This window comes from Haliaeetus leucocephalus, unplaced genomic scaffold (genome assembly GCF_000737465.1).
Source record: "Haliaeetus leucocephalus isolate CR32 unplaced genomic scaffold, Haliaeetus_leucocephalus-4.0 Scaffold840, whole genome shotgun sequence".
Classification (NCBI taxonomy): domain Eukaryota; kingdom Metazoa; phylum Chordata; class Aves; order Accipitriformes; family Accipitridae; genus Haliaeetus; species Haliaeetus leucocephalus.
In genome coordinates, this window is record NW_010973276.1 from 1,420,542 (window position 1) to 1,438,522 (window position 17,981).

At 57.1% G+C, this 17,981-nt stretch overlaps 2 protein-coding genes across 4 annotated transcripts; both read right to left on the minus strand.

Moving 5' to 3' along the window:
• Positions 1 to 1,553: 1,553 nt before the first annotated feature.
• On the minus strand, positions 1,554 to 4,645 carry CRYBB2 (crystallin, beta B2). Of its 2 annotated transcripts, none has more exons than XM_010582050.1 (5): positions 4,535 to 4,645; positions 3,628 to 3,746; positions 2,512 to 2,686; positions 1,979 to 2,121; positions 1,554 to 1,859 (listed from the first exon to the last, which is right to left on the minus strand). In XM_010582050.1, the coding sequence occupies exons 1-5, from the start codon at positions 4,586 to 4,588 to the stop codon at positions 1,691 to 1,693; spliced, it is 660 nt and encodes a 219-aa protein (XP_010580352.1). In that variant the 5' UTR covers positions 4,589 to 4,645; the 3' UTR covers positions 1,554 to 1,690. The 2 variants fall into 2 exon arrangements, with proteins under 2 accessions (XP_010580352.1, XP_010580353.1); XM_010582051.1 differs by having other exon boundaries at positions 1,691 to 1,859; positions 2,554 to 2,686.
• A 3,745-nt stretch (positions 4,646 to 8,390) lies between these two features.
• Positions 8,391 to 17,063, minus strand: CRYBB3 (crystallin, beta B3). 2 transcript variants are annotated; one of them, XM_010582053.1, is made up of 7 exons: positions 12,318 to 13,229; positions 12,089 to 12,102; positions 11,416 to 11,495; positions 9,880 to 9,998; positions 9,582 to 9,714; positions 9,297 to 9,439; positions 8,391 to 8,684 (listed from the first exon to the last, which is right to left on the minus strand). In XM_010582053.1, the coding sequence occupies exons 1-7, from the start codon at positions 12,428 to 12,430 to the stop codon at positions 8,519 to 8,521; spliced, it is 768 nt and encodes a 255-aa protein (XP_010580355.1). In that variant the 5' UTR covers positions 12,431 to 13,229; the 3' UTR covers positions 8,391 to 8,518. The 2 variants fall into 2 exon arrangements, with proteins under 2 accessions (XP_010580355.1, XP_010580354.1); XM_010582052.1 differs by lacking the exons at positions 12,089 to 12,102; positions 12,318 to 13,229 and adding an exon at positions 15,595 to 17,063.
• Between the last annotated feature and the right edge of the window lie 918 nt (positions 17,064 to 17,981).

Sequence of the window (17,981 nt, forward strand, 5' to 3'; positions counted from 1 at the left end):
AGCCGCCCCCGGGCTCATTCATATTTTCTTTTTCTGCTTTTGGTGCTTTCCCCCCCACCCCGAAGCCTCCCTGCTGCTCACAGCCGGGCTCCGTGGTCCCTGTGGGGGCTGCCCTGGTCCCCAGCTGCGAGGACTGCGGGTCTCTGCTCTCCCCCTCATCACTGATTTTGCACCCACAGAAGATGCCATTTCCCACCGATGATTCACAGGCAGATGCCCAGACGAGGCAGAGCTCGCCCATCAGCAGCACAGCAGGGTGTGTGTCACTGCTTCCTTTAAAACCCCATTTTTCATGAGAAATTTTCAAGTCTGGGATCATTCTGAATTTTCCCTGTTGAGGGAAACGCGCAGATTTTTGCAGGGAAGCGGCTCAGTCGAGGCGACGCGGCAACACACTGCCAAAGCATGACTCGCCGAGGAGCTGACATTTCACAGCAACATTTGGCAAATGATTAATTCAGATTATCGCCCCGTGGAGCTGGGCTGTGCCAAACCGGTGATTTATACCGGGCTCAGTCATCCTAAGCACAGTGGAAAAGGCTCTGAAACACAGAGGATTCAGGGGGCAAAACACCATCCACCGGGGCGGTGTGCGTGGAAGCCGACGAAGGCAGGGGCTGCATCCCCATCTCCCTGTGATTCCATGTTTTCCTGGTGTTCATGCCAAAACACCGCAGCCAAGCAGCTGCAGGCAGGTCCCAGCTCCCCGGGAGCTGCGGCAAGAGCCAGCGTGGGGATGGCCGGGGCGTCCCATCACCTGGCACCCATGCAGAGCCCCGGGCCCCGCACGCCCGCAGCTGCCCCTCGCCCGCAAAGCTGCGGTGACACACAGCAGCTGCCATCACCGCGGCCGCATCCTGCCGGTGGCGGGGACCGGGCTGGCCCAGCAGCCTCCACTGCCATCTCCACCACTGCCCCTGGCCAGGCCGGGTGAGTCTGCGGTTCCTCTGCGGGAGCTGGTGTTCCACAGCTTCCCTTGCTCGACTTACGATGCAAATAATTCAAGCATTCATTAGCATTATTAATGCTAAATTAAAGCATTATTGCTAATTAAAGCTTACAATGCCTAATAACTAAAGCAATTATTTGGCTTGGAGGAGTCCTGACTGAGATGGCAAACCCCCCAGCCATCATTGCATCTGCCCTGGCACCACGGTGCTTCAGGGACACTTTTGCCAGCCACAGCGGGATGCGTGGCTGCGGAGGAGACGCTCGCCCTTGCCCGTGCACCCCAGGACAGGGCTGAGCCGCGCAGCCGTGGTAGTTGGGCCGGCCACCCAGGGGTGCTGGCCGTGGAGGAGGTGAGCAGCTCCTGTCCCTCCGGCTGAGCCTCCAGCTCACCTCCCTGTGGGCGGTTTGGTGGTCTACCAGCACCGGTCGGCGATGCCGCCGGCGATGAAGGGGGAGGCGGGCGGCACTGAGAGCATCGGGCGTGCGGCAGTGGGCTCCCCCTCCCTGCCCAGGAGCATGCGGTCAGGACGGGCATACCGCTGGTGGGGTCCCTCTGCAACCCCCCCACCCCAGGAATGAAGGGGCCAGAGCCAGGACTTTGAAACTCCAAGCTTTATTCAGTTGCTTTGGCAGCGGTGTGCATCACACGGAGGGAGGCGGGAGGCGAGGCCGTGGGGGGACAGCGGTGGCCGGGGGAAAGCTTGCTCTGCTCCCCGCGCCCCGGCACGGGCCGGGGGCTCTAGTTGGTGGGGTGGTAGGCGCCACGCTGGTGCCACTGCATGTCCCGGATGCGCCTAACCGACTGGATCTGGGGGTGCTGAGCGCCGAAATCTGAGCTGTCCTTGTAGTCCCCCTTTTCAAACAGGTACTGGTAGCCCCTGTAGCCAGGGTACTGGTATCCCACCCACCTGCCAAGGCAAGCACGCGGGTCACGCACCGCACCATCGCCCGTACCACGGCACAGCTGAGGCTCCTCAGCCATGCGATGCTCCGGCATCACCCGAGTCCCACCGTCCCCGGTACTCACGTGCCACTCTGCACCCGCACAGATGAGACCTTCTCCTGGTAGCCGTGTGCATGGAAGCTGGGCACATCGTCGTCTATGATTTCGATCTTCTTGCCGGTGAAGCTGGGGTTTTCGTACAGCACGATCTTGTGCTCCTGGCTGTCCTGCAGCGGGGAGAGCAGAAATGGGGCGTCAGCGGCCACCGGCACCCAGGGCTGGGCGGGGGGGGGGGGGGGGAAACCCCCGGGCTGGGGGGAAACCGAGGTGAGGGACCAGCACCGCGTGCCGCCACTCCCACCGATGGCAGGGGTGCTCTGCATCCCCCCATCCAGCTCAGAGAGCCGGCGCCTGCGCGGGCACTGCCAGACTTACCAGCAGACGTCCTTCGCTCTTGGGGTCACCTACCACTGCCCCCGTCCCCGCGCTCCCTCCGACCCCCCCACCGGCTCCCTGGGCCCCGAGGGCTGGGGCGAGGGTGCGCAGGAGGGGGTGCCCCTCCGCCCGCGGGGCTGGGGAGGGCGGGGGAAGGCTGGGGAAGACTTCTGGCTGCAGACCTTGGTCTGGCGGGTGGGTAGTGGCTGTCTGGGTGCTCTCACCACTTTGATGGGTCTCAGGGAAGTGATGCTGTCGCTTCTCCGGCTGTTGGTCCAGGAGTCCCAGCGGGGGTACTCCCCCTTCTCAAACACAAACTGCTCCCCTTTGCAGCTTGCCTGCTCGTAGCCCACCCAGCTGGAAGAGAGCAGGGGACGAGCTTCAGACGGGGCAGCGGCACAGGGACCAGCACTCCAGCACCGACCCTGGCAAACACTCTCGGGCTGAACCCCCAGCCATGCCCCCCTAGCAGGGCACAGGCCCCTCTGCTCCCTGTTGGAAAATGGAAACGAGCACCATGGTGCCTGGTAAGGTGCCGGCAGCAGTGCCAGGGTGGGAGCGGGCAGCCCTGCCTGCGGAGCAATGCCTCCGTCCCACGCTCAGGGCCCGGCACAGCCAGTCCCAGCTCTCTGCTGGCAACGGCATCGCAGGACTTGCCGGCGTGGATGCTTCGACGTGGTGGCCACCCATCCTTGGTCCCTGGGAACCCGCAGAAGGACGGGATCACCCACGCAGCTCCCGTGGGGCTGTGCTCCTGCCGGGGCGCTCCACAGCTGCCCCGTTGTTTCTGGGTGCAGCGCCCTGCCAGCCGTGGGGTGCAGGCAGGGAACACACCCCGGCGCTTCCCCAGGCACTTTTCAGGGGGTCCCCATTGCCCAGAGCCCCCAGCCTGGGGAGCAGAGCCCCTCTCTGAGAGCGCGCACAGGGCTCAGCAGGCGGATGGGGAGAGGAGGTTCCGCCGGCAGCGCCGCGCACTGCAGAGGGGCTGCCGTCCCTGCCTGTCCCTGCTCCCAAAAGGAAGGGAACCAAACTAGGGGGGACGTTGCGATCTGTGCTAGCTCCCCTCTCACCAAGCAGGGTTGGGGGATACCAGCCCGCCCAGGGGACCCAGTGACCCCCTGTTTGCCCACTGGCACTGGGCACCCACTGGGGCGAGGTGGGGAAGCAGCACAGCAGCATTGGCCACATGAAATCCAGGGTGCAGCGCACGTGCCGGCAATGGGGGGATCCCCTCCACATCCCAGCCCCTGCCTCCCTCCCATGCACCACCGTGACCTCCCAGCCCCCCCAGCACATACGGTCCGGAGTGCACGAGGATGGAGCCCACTTTGTCCACACCGGCTTCCTTCAGGTTGGGGCAGGCACCGCTGAGCTCATGGCAGCGACCCTGGAAGTTCTCCTGCTCAAAGATGGCAATCTGAAAGAGAGTGGGGACCTCAGAGTGGGGCACGCCACCCCTGGCACCACGACGTGGGGGGCACACGCTGTCCCCAACCACTGGCTCAGCCCAGCCCCACATCTGCTGCAGCCCAGACCTCGCGCTGCCCCCCAAAACCTGCGTATCAGTGGCTTTTAACCAGCCTGCAAGCACGAACCAACATTTCCATCCCTCTGAGCACACAGCTCTCGCTCCTGGATGCCTGCGAGTCCCTGCCAGCGCCGGCCCAGCGCCCTGGTGCTGCTCACAGAGGGATGCCTGCGCTCACACCAGACTTCAAACCGCTGAGCTACCCAGGCTCTGCCTCGAGCATCGCGGCTGCCGGCGGGACACAGCGAGCAGGGCACCCAGCACACACGGGGGAGGCACTGGGGCAGCCCGGGGGGCCGAGAGCCGCCAGCTCAGCACAGATTTCATGGGTCAGTGGGGCGGCGGGGGCAGATCTGCTGTGTCTGCAGAGGTGGCGGGAGGTTAGGAGTTGATCCGTTCCCACCCGCTTCTGCCTGTACTGGGGCCGTGGGATGCCAGCAAAATCCTATGCATCTCCCACCCTCCTCCCCGTCCCCTCGTCCCTCTGCGAACGGCTCGGCACCGCAGCCGGCGACGGTCAGCACCAGCCAGTAGCACCGCGGGGTGCTGGTGAGGGGCTGCATGGTGGCAGCTCAGCTGCTCCTAGCCTCGCTGGAGTCCCGGGGGGATAATTTGGGTGCTCGGCAAGGCTGAGGGTGCACGGGCCCTGCCGCAGAGCAGAGAAGCCACACACTGACCTTGGAGCTGGCTTGCTGCTGCTTGGAGGCTGGCATTTGGTGCTCGGAAGCCATTATAAGCTGGGTTGTCCGCTGCCTTGAGAGGAAAACTCAGAAGGTTAAAAGCTGCAATTGAGGATGCACTCAGGACTGTGCTTACAGCCCCGTGTCCGTGCCCCACGTCTGTGCTCCACAGCCTGCCCGGCCGCTGGCTACTGCTTGCTGCCGAGTTGCCCAGAAAGGGGAGAGGGGTGCCAGGGCTGGGGCTCGCAGTGGGGCGGGCGCAGGCTGGGTTCTCTAGGCCCAGTCCCTGCTCCGGGCTGCTCAGCACCACAAACCTCCCCAGGCTCATGGAGGAGCCCAGGCGATAGTCCTAGGGCAGCATCACCCATGGTGGAACCTGCAAAGGGTCTCCAGCCGGGAGCGAGGGGACCCATGAGCCCAGGCCATTCCCGAGTCATTCCCGGGGGAGCCCAGCCCCTGCAGCCAAGGCTTTTCCTACTGTCCCTGCCCAGCAAGTGACAGCTGAGGAGTCCCTGTCCCATGAGTGCCTGAATGGGGTGATGGGGAGAAGCACCAGGGCTCCCACCGCCAGCCCCGGCCATGCACAGGCATGTGCATGTACTTGTGCAGGGTCGCCGGTGCCAAGCCCTCCCGGCTCCGCCTGGCACAGCAGCCCCTACGAAGGACCCTCGTTCTCAAGCCCAGTGGGACCCCCAGTATCTGAGCAGGCTCCAAAGCAGGTGAAAACGGCTCATTCCCAATAAAACAAAAACCGAGCCACAGCCAGACGGCAATACTCCTGAGCTGGCCACCTGGTTTGGGCTGCAGGGACAGGACCATCCCTGCAGCTCACCCCCGGCCAGCATGCCCGCATCCCACTGCCACCTCCGCACCTCTGCCTGGCGTTGCGGAAGGGAGCTCCGGCACCGGGGGTCGGGAGGAGGCAATGATAAAAAAGAGCACAATAAATAGAAAAGTCTTACCAGTTATACCAGTACCCGCTTGAGCCAGTGAAGGGCTGGGGCCGAGAGGTGGAATTTATACCGAGCCGCAGAAGAATGGTGCCAAAACTATTTACAAAATAGTTAAAGCATGATTCAAAGCGAGAATGCTGGATTAAAACCCAATGAAAACCAAGGTCAGCTGATCAGCCGCAGCCTTTGTCTCCCCAAACACCAAGTCGGAGAGTTATTTCATTAGCTTTCACATTCGAGTCACCCGCTTTGTTGGGTTTGTTGGCAAGGAGATTTGGAGTTTGCATGCATCAGCCGAATGCATGCCAAGACCCAGACCGGCCCTTGCAAACAAAGCGCCCGCCAGCCCTGCTTCAGGAGTTTTGGAGCCAGAGACTTTATCCCTCCAACAAACCAGCGAGCCGCCCCGCCGCTGGAACTGCTGAAAACTGCTGAAGTTGGCTCTTTCCATGCGCGATAAAATGAGCCTTCAAATAACTGGTAAACGTCTGGCTCTGCCCGTCTGCATCCCCAGCAAGGGAGCGCCCGCACCCCGCTGCCGGTGCCAGTGTCGATGCCGGTGCTGCCGCAGAGGGACCCTGCGAGGCTCCCGGGCCTGGGGACGCCACGGGACCCCCTTCCCGCTGCCGTCTCCCGTGGCCGACCCGGCGCTTCGGGGATGGCCCGGGGCAGGATCTGGTCCTGGTGGCACGATGCAGTGGGTCAGCACCGGGCAGCATCCTCAGCCTGAGCGTGGGGGCACCTGAGTGCCAGGTGTTGGGCTCCTTCTCCATTATCCCCCCACCCATCTGAGGTCCCTGAGAAGCGTCTCAGCCCCACAGGGCCGCAGGAACAGCAGCACGGAGGTCCCTCCATCACACCAGGACAAAGCTGAGGTCAGCAGCGGGAGCTCGCATCCTGGGACATGACCCCATACCCGGCCTGTATCTGGCATGGGCAGCACCTGCCCAGGGACGAGCTGGGGGTTAAGGACAGCAGCAAAACCCCTTCGGGGCATCTTGCTGCCGGCTGACCTGGGAGGACACGTCAGGACCGTGGGCTGATTTTAGCTGCAGCAAAGTGAGTTTTGCAGTGGGGTGGGATGACAAAAAAAGCTATCAGACTCCCTGGGTGCTGTGCAGCACCCACAGCCCCCTCTCAGCCCCTGCAGAAGTGGGATCCCCCTCGTCACCCTAGCAAGTGTCACACAGCAGTAACGTGGCCCAGACCAGCTCTCTCCTGCATGCAACATTTCATGGGGGTCCCGCAGCAGATGTGCCACCAGCCATGTCCGTGCCAGCATGCTACAGCCCCCCCAATGGCACCTCTGGCCACCCCCCAGCTCCAGCACGGCCGCACGCAGGGTCACCTCTGCCGTATTGCGACTTGAGCCTCCCCTGGCAGCGACGCAGAGAGGGGTCGGTCCCCACAGTCTGCAGGTGCCCCGGCTGTGGGTGATGGGGCCTCAAGGGGCTGTGGGGGCCACAGGCGACCATGTGGCTCTGCAAGAATTCACGCCATGCCACCGACAGGTTTTGGCAGGTCGGGTTTCTGAGCAAGTGCCTACAAGGCTCCCGGTCTCGCCACCATCCTTCATTCCCTGTGCCTCCAGCTGCAGCACCGCAGAGGGATCCAGCCACCGTCCTCCCCATCTCCCTGGGCTAATTCATAGGGGTGCCTGGGCCAGGACCCCCATGGACCCGCCCCAGGTCCCAGTGCAGGGCACATGCATCCCCGTGGCTTCCATCTGGCACATCCCGGCCCCTCGCGCACCCCAGTGAGTGGCAGACATGGTGCTCAGCATGGCTCTTGCCGGGCTGCGATTCCCTCGCTTAGCTCTGCCGGGCCGGTTTTCACTCATCTCAGCCATGGGCAGCGATGATGCCGCGGGCAGCCACAGGCAGCCCCGTGGACTGTGCTGGAAACAGCTTTTGCCGCTCAGGGCCACGCAATCTCCTTTAATAGCGGCAAACCCAGGTCCAGAAAGAAAAGCTCTGGAGCGGCTGTTTGGTGCCCGTCACGAAGTGCTCGGGCAGCTTTGAGCACATCTCCTAGCTCTGCCACCAGCCTCAGGTGGTCCCCAAACGCAGCCGCTGTGCCCCCGTGGCAGGGGTCTGCCTGCACAGCTGAGGTTACTCAATGCTGGGATGCCCAGCTTCCCACCGGCACCCTCAGTGTACGTGGCCCAGAGGACCCTCTAACCTCTGCCTTTGCAACCAGAACGGCTGCCCCACATGTCAGAGATCATCCCCAGGGAGCAACAGCCCTGGGTGCTGGTGGGAAGCTTGCTCAGGGCCGGGTTGGGGGCCCTGCAGGGTGCTGGGGCCGGGCACAGCCCTCAGCCTGCGAGGTGAGACCCCCTTTGGGGTGCACAAGGCCTGGCACCACCCAGGGATGATGGTTTTCCCCATCCCCACTGCTCCTGGGGCCACCCCAGCCCCACGGGCCCTGAGGCTCCCCATGTACCCCAGGACCCCCTAAGCCACCACCAACCCCTTTGGGCTGGATGCCATTCCGCAGCAGAGCAGGCAGGGCTTAGGAAAGTAGGGAAGGAGCCGCAAGCAGAGCTCCCCGGGCGCAGGGACTTGCTTTGAGAAGGGACACAGTCATAGGAAAAACCCTTGGCAAATGCCCTGAGACCATCCCTCTCAGGGCTGAGCTGTCCCAGGGCTCGCCTCCGCATGCTGGCCATGTCAGCACCGTGCCACGGTACCACAGGGAGTTATTTTTTGAAAGCTGCAACCTTTACATAACACTGCAAATACTCGCTCTTTCCCCATTTCTGCTCAGCACAGGAGATGCTGGGGGCACTGCCACGGCACCCATCCACGTCCCACCATCCCCAGACCACAGCTCCACTCACTGCAACCCCCACACAAGCATGACCCCAGCCCAGGACCGGGCAGGCCCCCAGCAGCCTCCAGCTCAGAGCTTTATTAAGGTTTTTGCACAAAAAAAACACCAACGTCACGGCATCAGCCAGCGGCATCACGTCAGCCGGTCCCCAGCATGGGCGGCAGCGGGGGCAGTGGGGGGGCCGGGGCATCCCTCAGCTGTTCTCGAAGCAGCCCCGCTGGTGCCACTGCTGGTCCCGCACACGGCGCACGGACTGGATGAGGGGCTGGTTGGCGTCCCACTCGTTCCAGTGGCGGTACTCGCCTTTCTCGAAGACGTGCTGGCGGCCCCGGTACCCCGGGTACTCGTAGCCCACCCACCTGCAGGGGATGGAGGCAGCGCTCAGCAGTGCCCCGGGGTCAGCTCCGGCTGCCCAGCTGCAGCCCCCCACCCCCAGTAGACACGTGTCCCCTTGCCCAGAGCGGGAGGGCAGCTTCCCCGTACCACCCCAGAGGCTGTGCCGGTGCCTCTGCCCACCGCAGCCACGCGATGCTCTGCAGAGCTGCCCCGGGCTGCTGCTCCATCATCAGCACCAAGTGCCCCTGCAATGAGGCTGCAGCTGCAGAGCCCGAGTGGGAAACGCCATCGTGCCAGGAGGGGTTGGAGAGCCCAGGGCACAGAAGGGGCCATGGCTCCACCGCTCCTGCAGCGGTGCCCAGCAGAGCCCTGGGTCAGGGCGAGGAGCTGTCACACAGCCCGAGTGACACCGCCTCGGTCCCCTTCACTCCCTGCGGGCCAGGGAAAGGGTGGCAGTGGGGAGGCAGCAAGGGACATGATGGGCACGAGCAGCATCGTGGGCACAGCTGCCCTGTCCCTGCTGCAGGGGCTGTGCCAGGCATCTCTGCCACCACCCCGGGGGGGACCAACCACGGTGCCACGGGATGGGGCCTCGTTGGGATGTCCCCGCATGTCCCCAGTGCCACCGTCCTTACGTTCCATTCAGGGCCCTGACGCTGGCCACGCGGTCCTGGAAGCCGTGGGCCCAGAGGCTGGGGACATCATCATCCACGATCTCCATCTTCCGCCCGGTGTAGCCCGCGTTCTCAAAGAGGTGGATCTTGTGGTCGGGGCTGTCCTGGGGGAAAGCACGGGTCAGGGGCTGCCCTGCCCTGCATGCCCCCCGCCCCCCGAGACCCTCCCAGCCTGGCAGTCCCCATTGCTGTGGCCATGCTGCTTGTCCCTGGAGGCAGAGACACCCCAACACAGCTGCTACTCACGATCTGGAGGGGACGGATGGACATCAGGCTGTCGCTGTTGTGGCTGTTGGACCAGGAGTCCCAGCGTGGGTAGTCGCCCTTCTCCAGCACAAACTGCTCGCCGGCAAAGGCTTGCCGCTCGAAGCCCAGCCACCTGCGGGACCGGAGGGTTGGGGACAGCACAGCCACTCGCGCACGGGGGGAGCACGCCAGCACAAGGCAGTGCTGCTGTTGCCCGTGAGCGGGAGGTGGGGGATGCTTTCCCTGTCCCCTACCCCCTCACCCCGGGGCTTGTCCATCCTCTGCACCCTGGACTTACGGGCCAGACTCCACCTGGATGGAGCCCACCTTCTCCAGCTCTTTCTCAGTGATGTTAGGGAGCTCCTCCGTCAGCTCACACTTCTTCCCCTGGAAATTCTCCAGCTCGTAGATCGTGATCTAAAGTGGGGAGAGATGCCGTCGGCTGCTGCTGCAGCCACGTCGGGGGGAAGCGCCCTGCACTTGGTGCAGGACCCCCCCTTGGCAAATGCAAGCAGCAGCAGAGCAAAGTGCTCCAGCCGTGTCCCCTCCGTTCCCGCTGCCCCGACGTCACTCCTCTCCTGCAGCAGGGCTGGATCCTGCCACGTGCCTCTGCCCCGACAGACAGCTCCCAGGCTTCGCTCCACAGCCAAAGACATTTGCTCAGTAAAACATGGACCGGTATTTCATCCATGACAGGCTGAAAACACAGCAGTGAAAACGCAGAGGGTTTGTGCTAAGAGACCTCCGGGGCAGCGGGCTGTGGTGTCCCAACCCCAGCCTGGTCATGGCCCGTCCTTTCCTTCTCACTGCTCCCTCCAGATCCATTCATTTCCCCTGGCTTCACCTCATTCACCTCATGGAACAAGCTCATTTTTCGGTGTTTTCCTCTAAGCCCTGCCAGGTGCAGAGACTACAACACCTCCTCAGGACCCCCTGCTCTCAGCAGAGCTTTGAGGTTGAGCTGCAGGACAAGTTCAAGCCAGTACCAGTGGCCGGAGCACAGCAGGGAGCATGGCCCAGGGTGCCTGGCACAACTTGGGGACCAGGAGGGTCAGCACGGCAGCCAGGCTGCACACACGTGTGGCCAGGCACCCCCCAGCCCCTGCCCTAAAGGGGTCCCAGCTGAAACCCCTGCACCCGGGACAAGGACAGAGCCTCCTACAGACACCACGTGATGGGAGGGTGTCAAGGGATGGTGGTGACACCCTTGGTCCTCAGGAACTTCTTTCCATCCCAAAGCAATAAGCAGCCCAAGCTCCCAGCACCTCTTTACCCCATTTGCAGGATCTGCTCCCACCTCCAGCCTTCCCCGGCCAGGAGCCAGCTTCCCAAGCTGCAGGATGAGCTGCAGCCATTGCAACACCCACAGCTGATTTACCTCTAACCAACCTACGAGCATAAGAATTACAACCTAAAAAAACACCCAGGGAGTTTCACTGCTCAAACCAACAGGCGATCCCCACCGTGACGGGATACTTTCATCTCCTGAATTAAAATGCTGCGCAGCTGCACACCAGACCGGCAGGCAAATGTACTTGGCAGCCACAAACGCAGCGAGCAGCGTCTCCTCCTGCCAGGCAGCAGCAAATCCCCTGGACGAAGCCTCCCTCCCCGGCCCGCAGCCCTGCACAGCTCAGCTCGGTGGGCGAGGAGCAGATTTATCAGAGCAGTGACACTAATGTGCCGCTGCATTAGGAGAGCCGGAGGCCATCTGCTTCCCCAGTGCAACCTGCAGCACTTTGACACCGGTACCAGCCTTGCACGCTGCAACGCACAGTGACCTACAGCATTGCATCACCCGAAGTCCATCTGTAACCAGTTGCCCCCAGTATACCTTGTAATTGCCACCTCGCTCGCCAGCACCCTCCCCAGTCGCCATCTGCTCGGGGGGACTTTGCTGCTCAGTCATTGTGCCTGGAAAACCCAAGTTGTAAGAGGTTATAACAGCATCGCTTTTATGTGGGGTATCAGCCTTTAAATTATGAAGTGCTTAATAAAATAGAAAAGATGAAGCTGACATGAGAACAGGAAGCAAAAGTTAACACAGTTCCACCCGAACGCAGCAGCTGTAAATCCCCAGGGATGTCCCGGCTAAAAGGAAGCACTCCGTTATCTATCGTCCTCTCCCCTCCTGCACGTGGGCCCTGCATCCTCACCCGGGCGTCACCGTGGGGCCAGAGAGCCCATGACGGAACCAAGCCATCTTCCAAGTGACACAGGATCCCTCTCTGACCCTGGCCAGTTCCCCCAGTTGCTCATTAAATTCGTGTCTAAAAGCCTGTCCTTTGTTTCCAGCAGGAATTTGCCAGGTTTCAGCTTCCAGCTGCTGACATCTTTCCCCACTAATGTAAATCTGGCAGCTCCCCCTTTCTCCCACAGCCCAGCGTCCCAGGGGGGCATCAGACCCCCAGGCAGTTGGCTGGTAGGACAGCAGCAAGAGCCCCCTCCTCACTCTCCAGGACCATCTCACAAAGTTCCTACTCGAATAGGAAACCCTGGCCGAACACGCCTCCCCCGCCTGCTCTCGCCATGCTAACGCAAGGGGTTGTCGAGAGGTTAATAGGAAACGAATAAAAGAAACCGAGTTTGACCGGCATCCTTAATCAAAACCCTGCAGCATCACTTCTCGCCAAGCGTTAGCAAAACATTCGCTATAGCGAGACCTCGACTCAGACATGCTAATTCTCTTTTAAAGCCCCTTCCAGTCCAAGCAGTGCCACCGCTACCTCTCCCGGCGTGGTTCCGCTCTGCCGGCCGGCGCAGGCGGCCCTGCTATTTATGGGTTGCTTCTGAACAGAACAGCACATTATTTGGACGCTGATACAGCAGCTGCGTCTACTGAATTCCATCCATGAGATTTCATCTCAATAGCGCGGGCTCGCAGAGTGCTATGGAAACGTTATTCAGATTTCTCCTGGCCGTCCCTTAAAAATGTGCCACTCGATTTACAGAAGATTAACGTCGAAATTCACATCAGCACGTTCACGCTGCTTCTTGCCAGCTTCTCTGGAAAACTCTCCCATCAGCAGTTAACAGGAGGGTTTAGCCTAGAAACCAAGCCCAGCGCAACGCAAAAAAAAACGTGCAAAATATTTACAGCTTGTTTGGGCTGGAATGCAAGATGAGACGCGGGGTCGGTGTCAGCTCCTGGGAGCTCTGCTGGAAGCACGGCAGGGAAGCTGGTACCAGAGAGCAGGGCTGGCACTCAAGATTTGGGTTCTTCCTTCAGCTTTAACCTTCCTGGTGGGGGTCATTTGCTTCCAGCCCCTTTTCCTTCTTTGCACCCTAGTCCATCCACCCACCCTGCATGTTTGCCGGGAGCACGCCTGCGTGCACACTGCCCCGGGGCGTGTAACGGGGTCTTTTGGGAGCCGAGTGCCCCATACACGGGTTCACCCATCTTTGCAGGTAAAGCAGGATCCAACGGGAGGAAAGCGCAGCCTTTCCACACAAGATGCCAAGCTGAGAGTGTTTTACTTTGCTGGTAGTGGGCGCAATTCCCTCTTCTTCAGGGAAGACTAAGCTACGTTCAACTGCACACATCTCCATTTACTGCTGCTCTTGCAGGGTTTTCTACCTGCTCTGAGCGTGTCTGTCATGGTTTAACCCCAGCCAGCAATCGAGCACCACGCAGCCGCTCGCTCACTCCCCCCCACTCAGTGGGAGAGTATTGGAAGGAAAAAGATAAAACTCATGGGTTGAGACAAGAACAGGCCAACAGAACAGAAAGGAAGAAACCAGTAACGATAGCAACAACAGTCATAAAATGACAATAATAATAAAAGGACTGGAACACACAAACCAAGTGATGCACAATGCAATTGCTCACCACTTGCCAACTGATGCCCAGTTAGCTCCCGAGCAGCGATCCCTGCCCCAGGCCAACTCCCCCCAGTTTAAATACTGGGCATGACGTCACATGGTATGGAATATCCCTTTGGCCAGTTTGGGTCAGCTGCCCTGGCTGTGTCCCCTCCCAACTTCTTGTCCCCCTCCAGCCTTCTCGCTGGCTGAGCATGAGAAGCTGAAAAATCCTTGACTTGGTCTAAACACTACTTAGCAACCACTGAAAACATCAGTGTGTTATCAACATTCTTCTCATACTGAACCCAAGACATAACACTGTACCAGCTACTAGGAAGACAATTAACTCTATCCCAGCTGAAACCAGGACAGCATCTCATCTTGAAACTAAGAACCACACATGAAACATATACCAAAATTGCCAAAAAGCTACTCCACTTGGCCAGGCTAGACAAACCTGAAGTTTGCCTAATTGGCAGATTGCCAGAAAATCATCCCATCCACGACAGTGCCCTGATGGAGCTCTCTGCTGCAGTTTGCTGTATCATACCACACATTAGAGCTGTTTATGGCAAGGCTCTTCATCCCCATCCCATCACCTATGTACGGCCATGTGGGTGACTTTCCTGGGGAGGCTCGGCCCCCGGGGGGGATGCACCAAGCCCGGCACAACAGAGACGATCCACACAGGGTCTGGCATAGCACTGCGCTCCAACAGACTCTTCTTCACTGCTGCCCACTGCTGCCGTTTCCGATGAAGGACGAGACAAATCACCTCCAAAGGAGATTTGTTTTCCCCGTCGGAGCCCGCCTGTGGGATGCTGCACAGCTCCGACAAGCGTGAGTCGAGGGGGGTGGGATAAGGGTCTTAGCAATGCAACACTAATCATGAAGTGCAACTGGCAGTGCAGTGAGGCTCAGTAGTAGCATTTGTTGTCACTAGTCAAACAACATTTGGTACCTACAAAGACCCCTGCATGGAAAGTGGTTTGATACAGTCCATTTTTATTGCAGTTCCTTTTCGCATTTGCATCTTTTCTTTGAATATGAAACTGCTTGGCTGTGAAACAGATAAACACTTCTGTACAGAAGGGGGGACTCAAAGGAGAGCATGGAATGGATTAATTTGTCTCTTTTGCCAAATGCGATAGCATCTGTTTTCAACAGATGAGAAATACAGCATTTTTCTTACCAGTTCGTTCCTTGCCAGCGTCCCCATTCCACTTAGCTCTGTAGTCGCTGCAGTGCCTGTGAATGTTCCTTTCCCAAACTCACAGAGCTTGCACATTGATAAGGCAATTGCAGAAACATGACAGAAGGGGCACTAGATCTCATTGATTTGTCTTCCTAACAGAACTCAATTTCCTTTTGCTGTCAGCCTCTTAAATCCCTTTGAGAAATGCTTACAGTATAGTGTTAGAAAATAGGCTTTTTTCTTAGTATCTGGTAAAGCTAAACTTGAATGGGAATTGTACAGTACAATACACAACAGCCAGAATATCTTTATTACTTAGGAAACTACGTAGTGCAAAATATTTTCTGTAGCACAATGTATTTATTGTGTGACCCATATTTACATATTCTATAAGGCTATGTGGGATGATATAAAATTTTAATCTATACAATAAGTCCTTTAAAAACAGGCTTGATACCATCATGATTAATATGGAAAGAGAATAACCCATAAGCCATTAGACCTTTTTCTCTCCTTCTCCAATCCCACCAGAGGAACCAAAAGTTATTTCAGATGTATTTTTGCAAGAACACTTTGAGCCAAGAGGATGGTCACAGGAGGGGGAGAGGGGAGATAGGCGGCCAAGCATACTGAGGAACAGTGCTCGCCGCGACCCGCTCCATCTAACACCCCCTCAGAAAGGATGCCCACCATTCACCCTCCACGCGTACCAGTGCAGGCAAAACTAGGCTGGACCAGAGGTTCCTGGACACTGCTGCGGCCCCAGCTGACAGACCTCAGAACACCGTATCCCCAAATCCAAGGTAAAGCTCCACAGAGGGCTCGTTTCTGCCCCAAAAGCCCTGTCCTCCCCAAAAGCCCACCTTTGTTCCTCTAATCCACATGAAGATCTACGAAAAACAACAACCGATAGCTCTCATGAGCGCAGACCTCAAGTTAATGAGAAAACGAACATGCTTTTCCATCACAACATTTCTATCAGAGGACAGCAAGACCTCCACCTCTGGCACTCACCCCAGAGGCAGTGGCGGGGGCGACTTGTCCAACGCACCCTTCACACCTTGGGACCCGGCATGGGCTGCAGGCTGCTTTGCTGCATCTACATGACGGGCTTGCACAGTGTCCTTCAGGAAGGGGAAGATGGCAATCTCTGGCCAACAGCATCTTCTTCGTGCGAGCAGTTACGGCAACAACACTATGCTCTTACCGGAACAGTTTGTTTCATTCACCGTGGCTGGCTTGACAACCGCAGTAACAGGGCTGAAAACACGGCTCCAGGAGCTTCTGTACCTGGATGCACCTTCTGTGGAAGAGCCACACTGCATGGCAGCGTGCTGAAACACACACCCCATCTCCCAGCACAACAAACCATCCCAGGAGAAAGCGTGGTTTTACTGTTCAAAGTTGGGTATCTGCAGTAAGGGATCAGCAAACCCCTTCCACCACACCACGTGTGCAACATGCTGCCATCTCCCAAAATACCACATTCAGCTGACTTTACAATTTTTCACAAACCAGACACAGCCTACTCCCTGCTGGCAATCCTGCTCTCCTCCACGGATTCACTCTGACCGCATTGCGGGTACCACACACACAGAGCACTTGTGGGCTGGGACCACAGGAGTTCTGGATATGCAGTTCCTCTGGCTCCCGAGGATCCAGTTAAATGTCTGCCAAAGTTCTCTCACTTCCTACACGCAGGAATACTAAGGGCAATACTGTAGTATCAGCACCAGATTTTTTTCAATAGTAAGGGGAAAAGGCCTTAGAGGCGGAAGTGCCTTTTACTGAAGCACAGACTTTTAAAGCATTGTATTTAAACTACTTATATGATATTTGTCTTAGAACTGCCCTGATCCCCACTAAGCTGTTTTGGTGTATCAGCTCTCCATTTATCACCTTAATATCAAACCACATCAGTTTAATACCTAGGACAGGAGGCATATTTCAGTGTGTTTGCACACGTATTAAAGGTTATAAACTAACTGATGCTAGTGTGCCAGACGAAATGGCTGATTAACACTTTGCGTTTACAAATGTGACCCAGGGTGCATTTAACAGTTTGCCAATAACTGTTTGCAAACAAGTAACAGAGTGAAACAAACCTTTTTGCAAGCAAAAAGGCGTGTGGGGGTGAATTCCTACAGGGCCACTTTTTATAAAGGTTCCAGACTTCAGAGGCTGAAGAACAGAAACGTTACCTCTTTCTCTACAGGAAGTAAAACCAAAGCAGCAAGACTCTGAACAGCTAAGGACTCAAATTAAAGCTACACAGATCTTAAAAAGGTGAAATTGCAAACAGAAAAATAAGAAGGAAGAAATCCACAACTGGGGATTCCAATAAAAAGAAACAGAATGGCTGTGTAAATCCCCAATTGACAAACTAAAATGAAGGGAGGATTCCTGGTAATAACAAGAGAAGTGCAATCAGAAAAGAAGTATTTCTAAATTCCACAAACCATATACTTCCACTTTTAAAAAAAACAAACTACTCTACTGATGCAGCTTTTTAAGCAAGCAAAAAAAGCTGAGAAGCTGTAATGGAAGGGATGAGGGCTCTGCACTCCATGGGGAGTGCCAGCATCTCCATCATGTTTGTTATTACTCAGACACTGTTAGGACAAGAGTTGAAACATGCTCCAAGGCAGGTTCCAGTATTTAATGAAAAAGCATACCTGAAGAAAGTGCTGAAGCTAAGAGCTCACTCCCATCTCGTATTAACAGCAAAAAATAAGTAGGTGGCAACAAAAGTAAAAGCTTAAGAAATTCAAGCAGCATTGTTTGGAATTAAAATATAGAATTATATAAAGTGTATTACAGTATGGTCTATCATTTAAGAAGTAATAACATATTTATGTATCTTTTATTACATAGTGGTAACCTGAAGAGAAGGAAGTAGATATTTAATCCATGTACAATATAAAGAAATGATAAAGCAGAAAAAACACTTTCCCATTCAACAACATTCTAAAGATGCTTTTTAATTAGACATTTAAGCATTAAACATTTCTCAGTAGTAGGTTAAACTACTAAATACAGTAAGTTTCAGTGCATTGTCCAAGCAGATGTGGAAATGCATACACATTCAAAGGGCTTTGTGGAAACCTAGTATTAATCCCCTCAGTTTCCTCAAACACAGAGCAAACACTGCAGTTAAGAATTTCTGGCCTTCATTTGTTAGACCAAAACACCAGTATATCCTCCAACTATTGGTAATGCAACACTGTCAACCTGCTGAATTCAAAAATCATGCCTGTGTAAATATTCTTGTAAGCAGGGGGAATTTACCAATTTCTAGATACTGTTTAAGGTAAGCCCCACTTCATCTGAGTAACAGTAAGAAAAGCAATCGTCATTCTTCTCTCACACCTGCAAACGCTGCTGCTCAGGGCTGGCTGAAG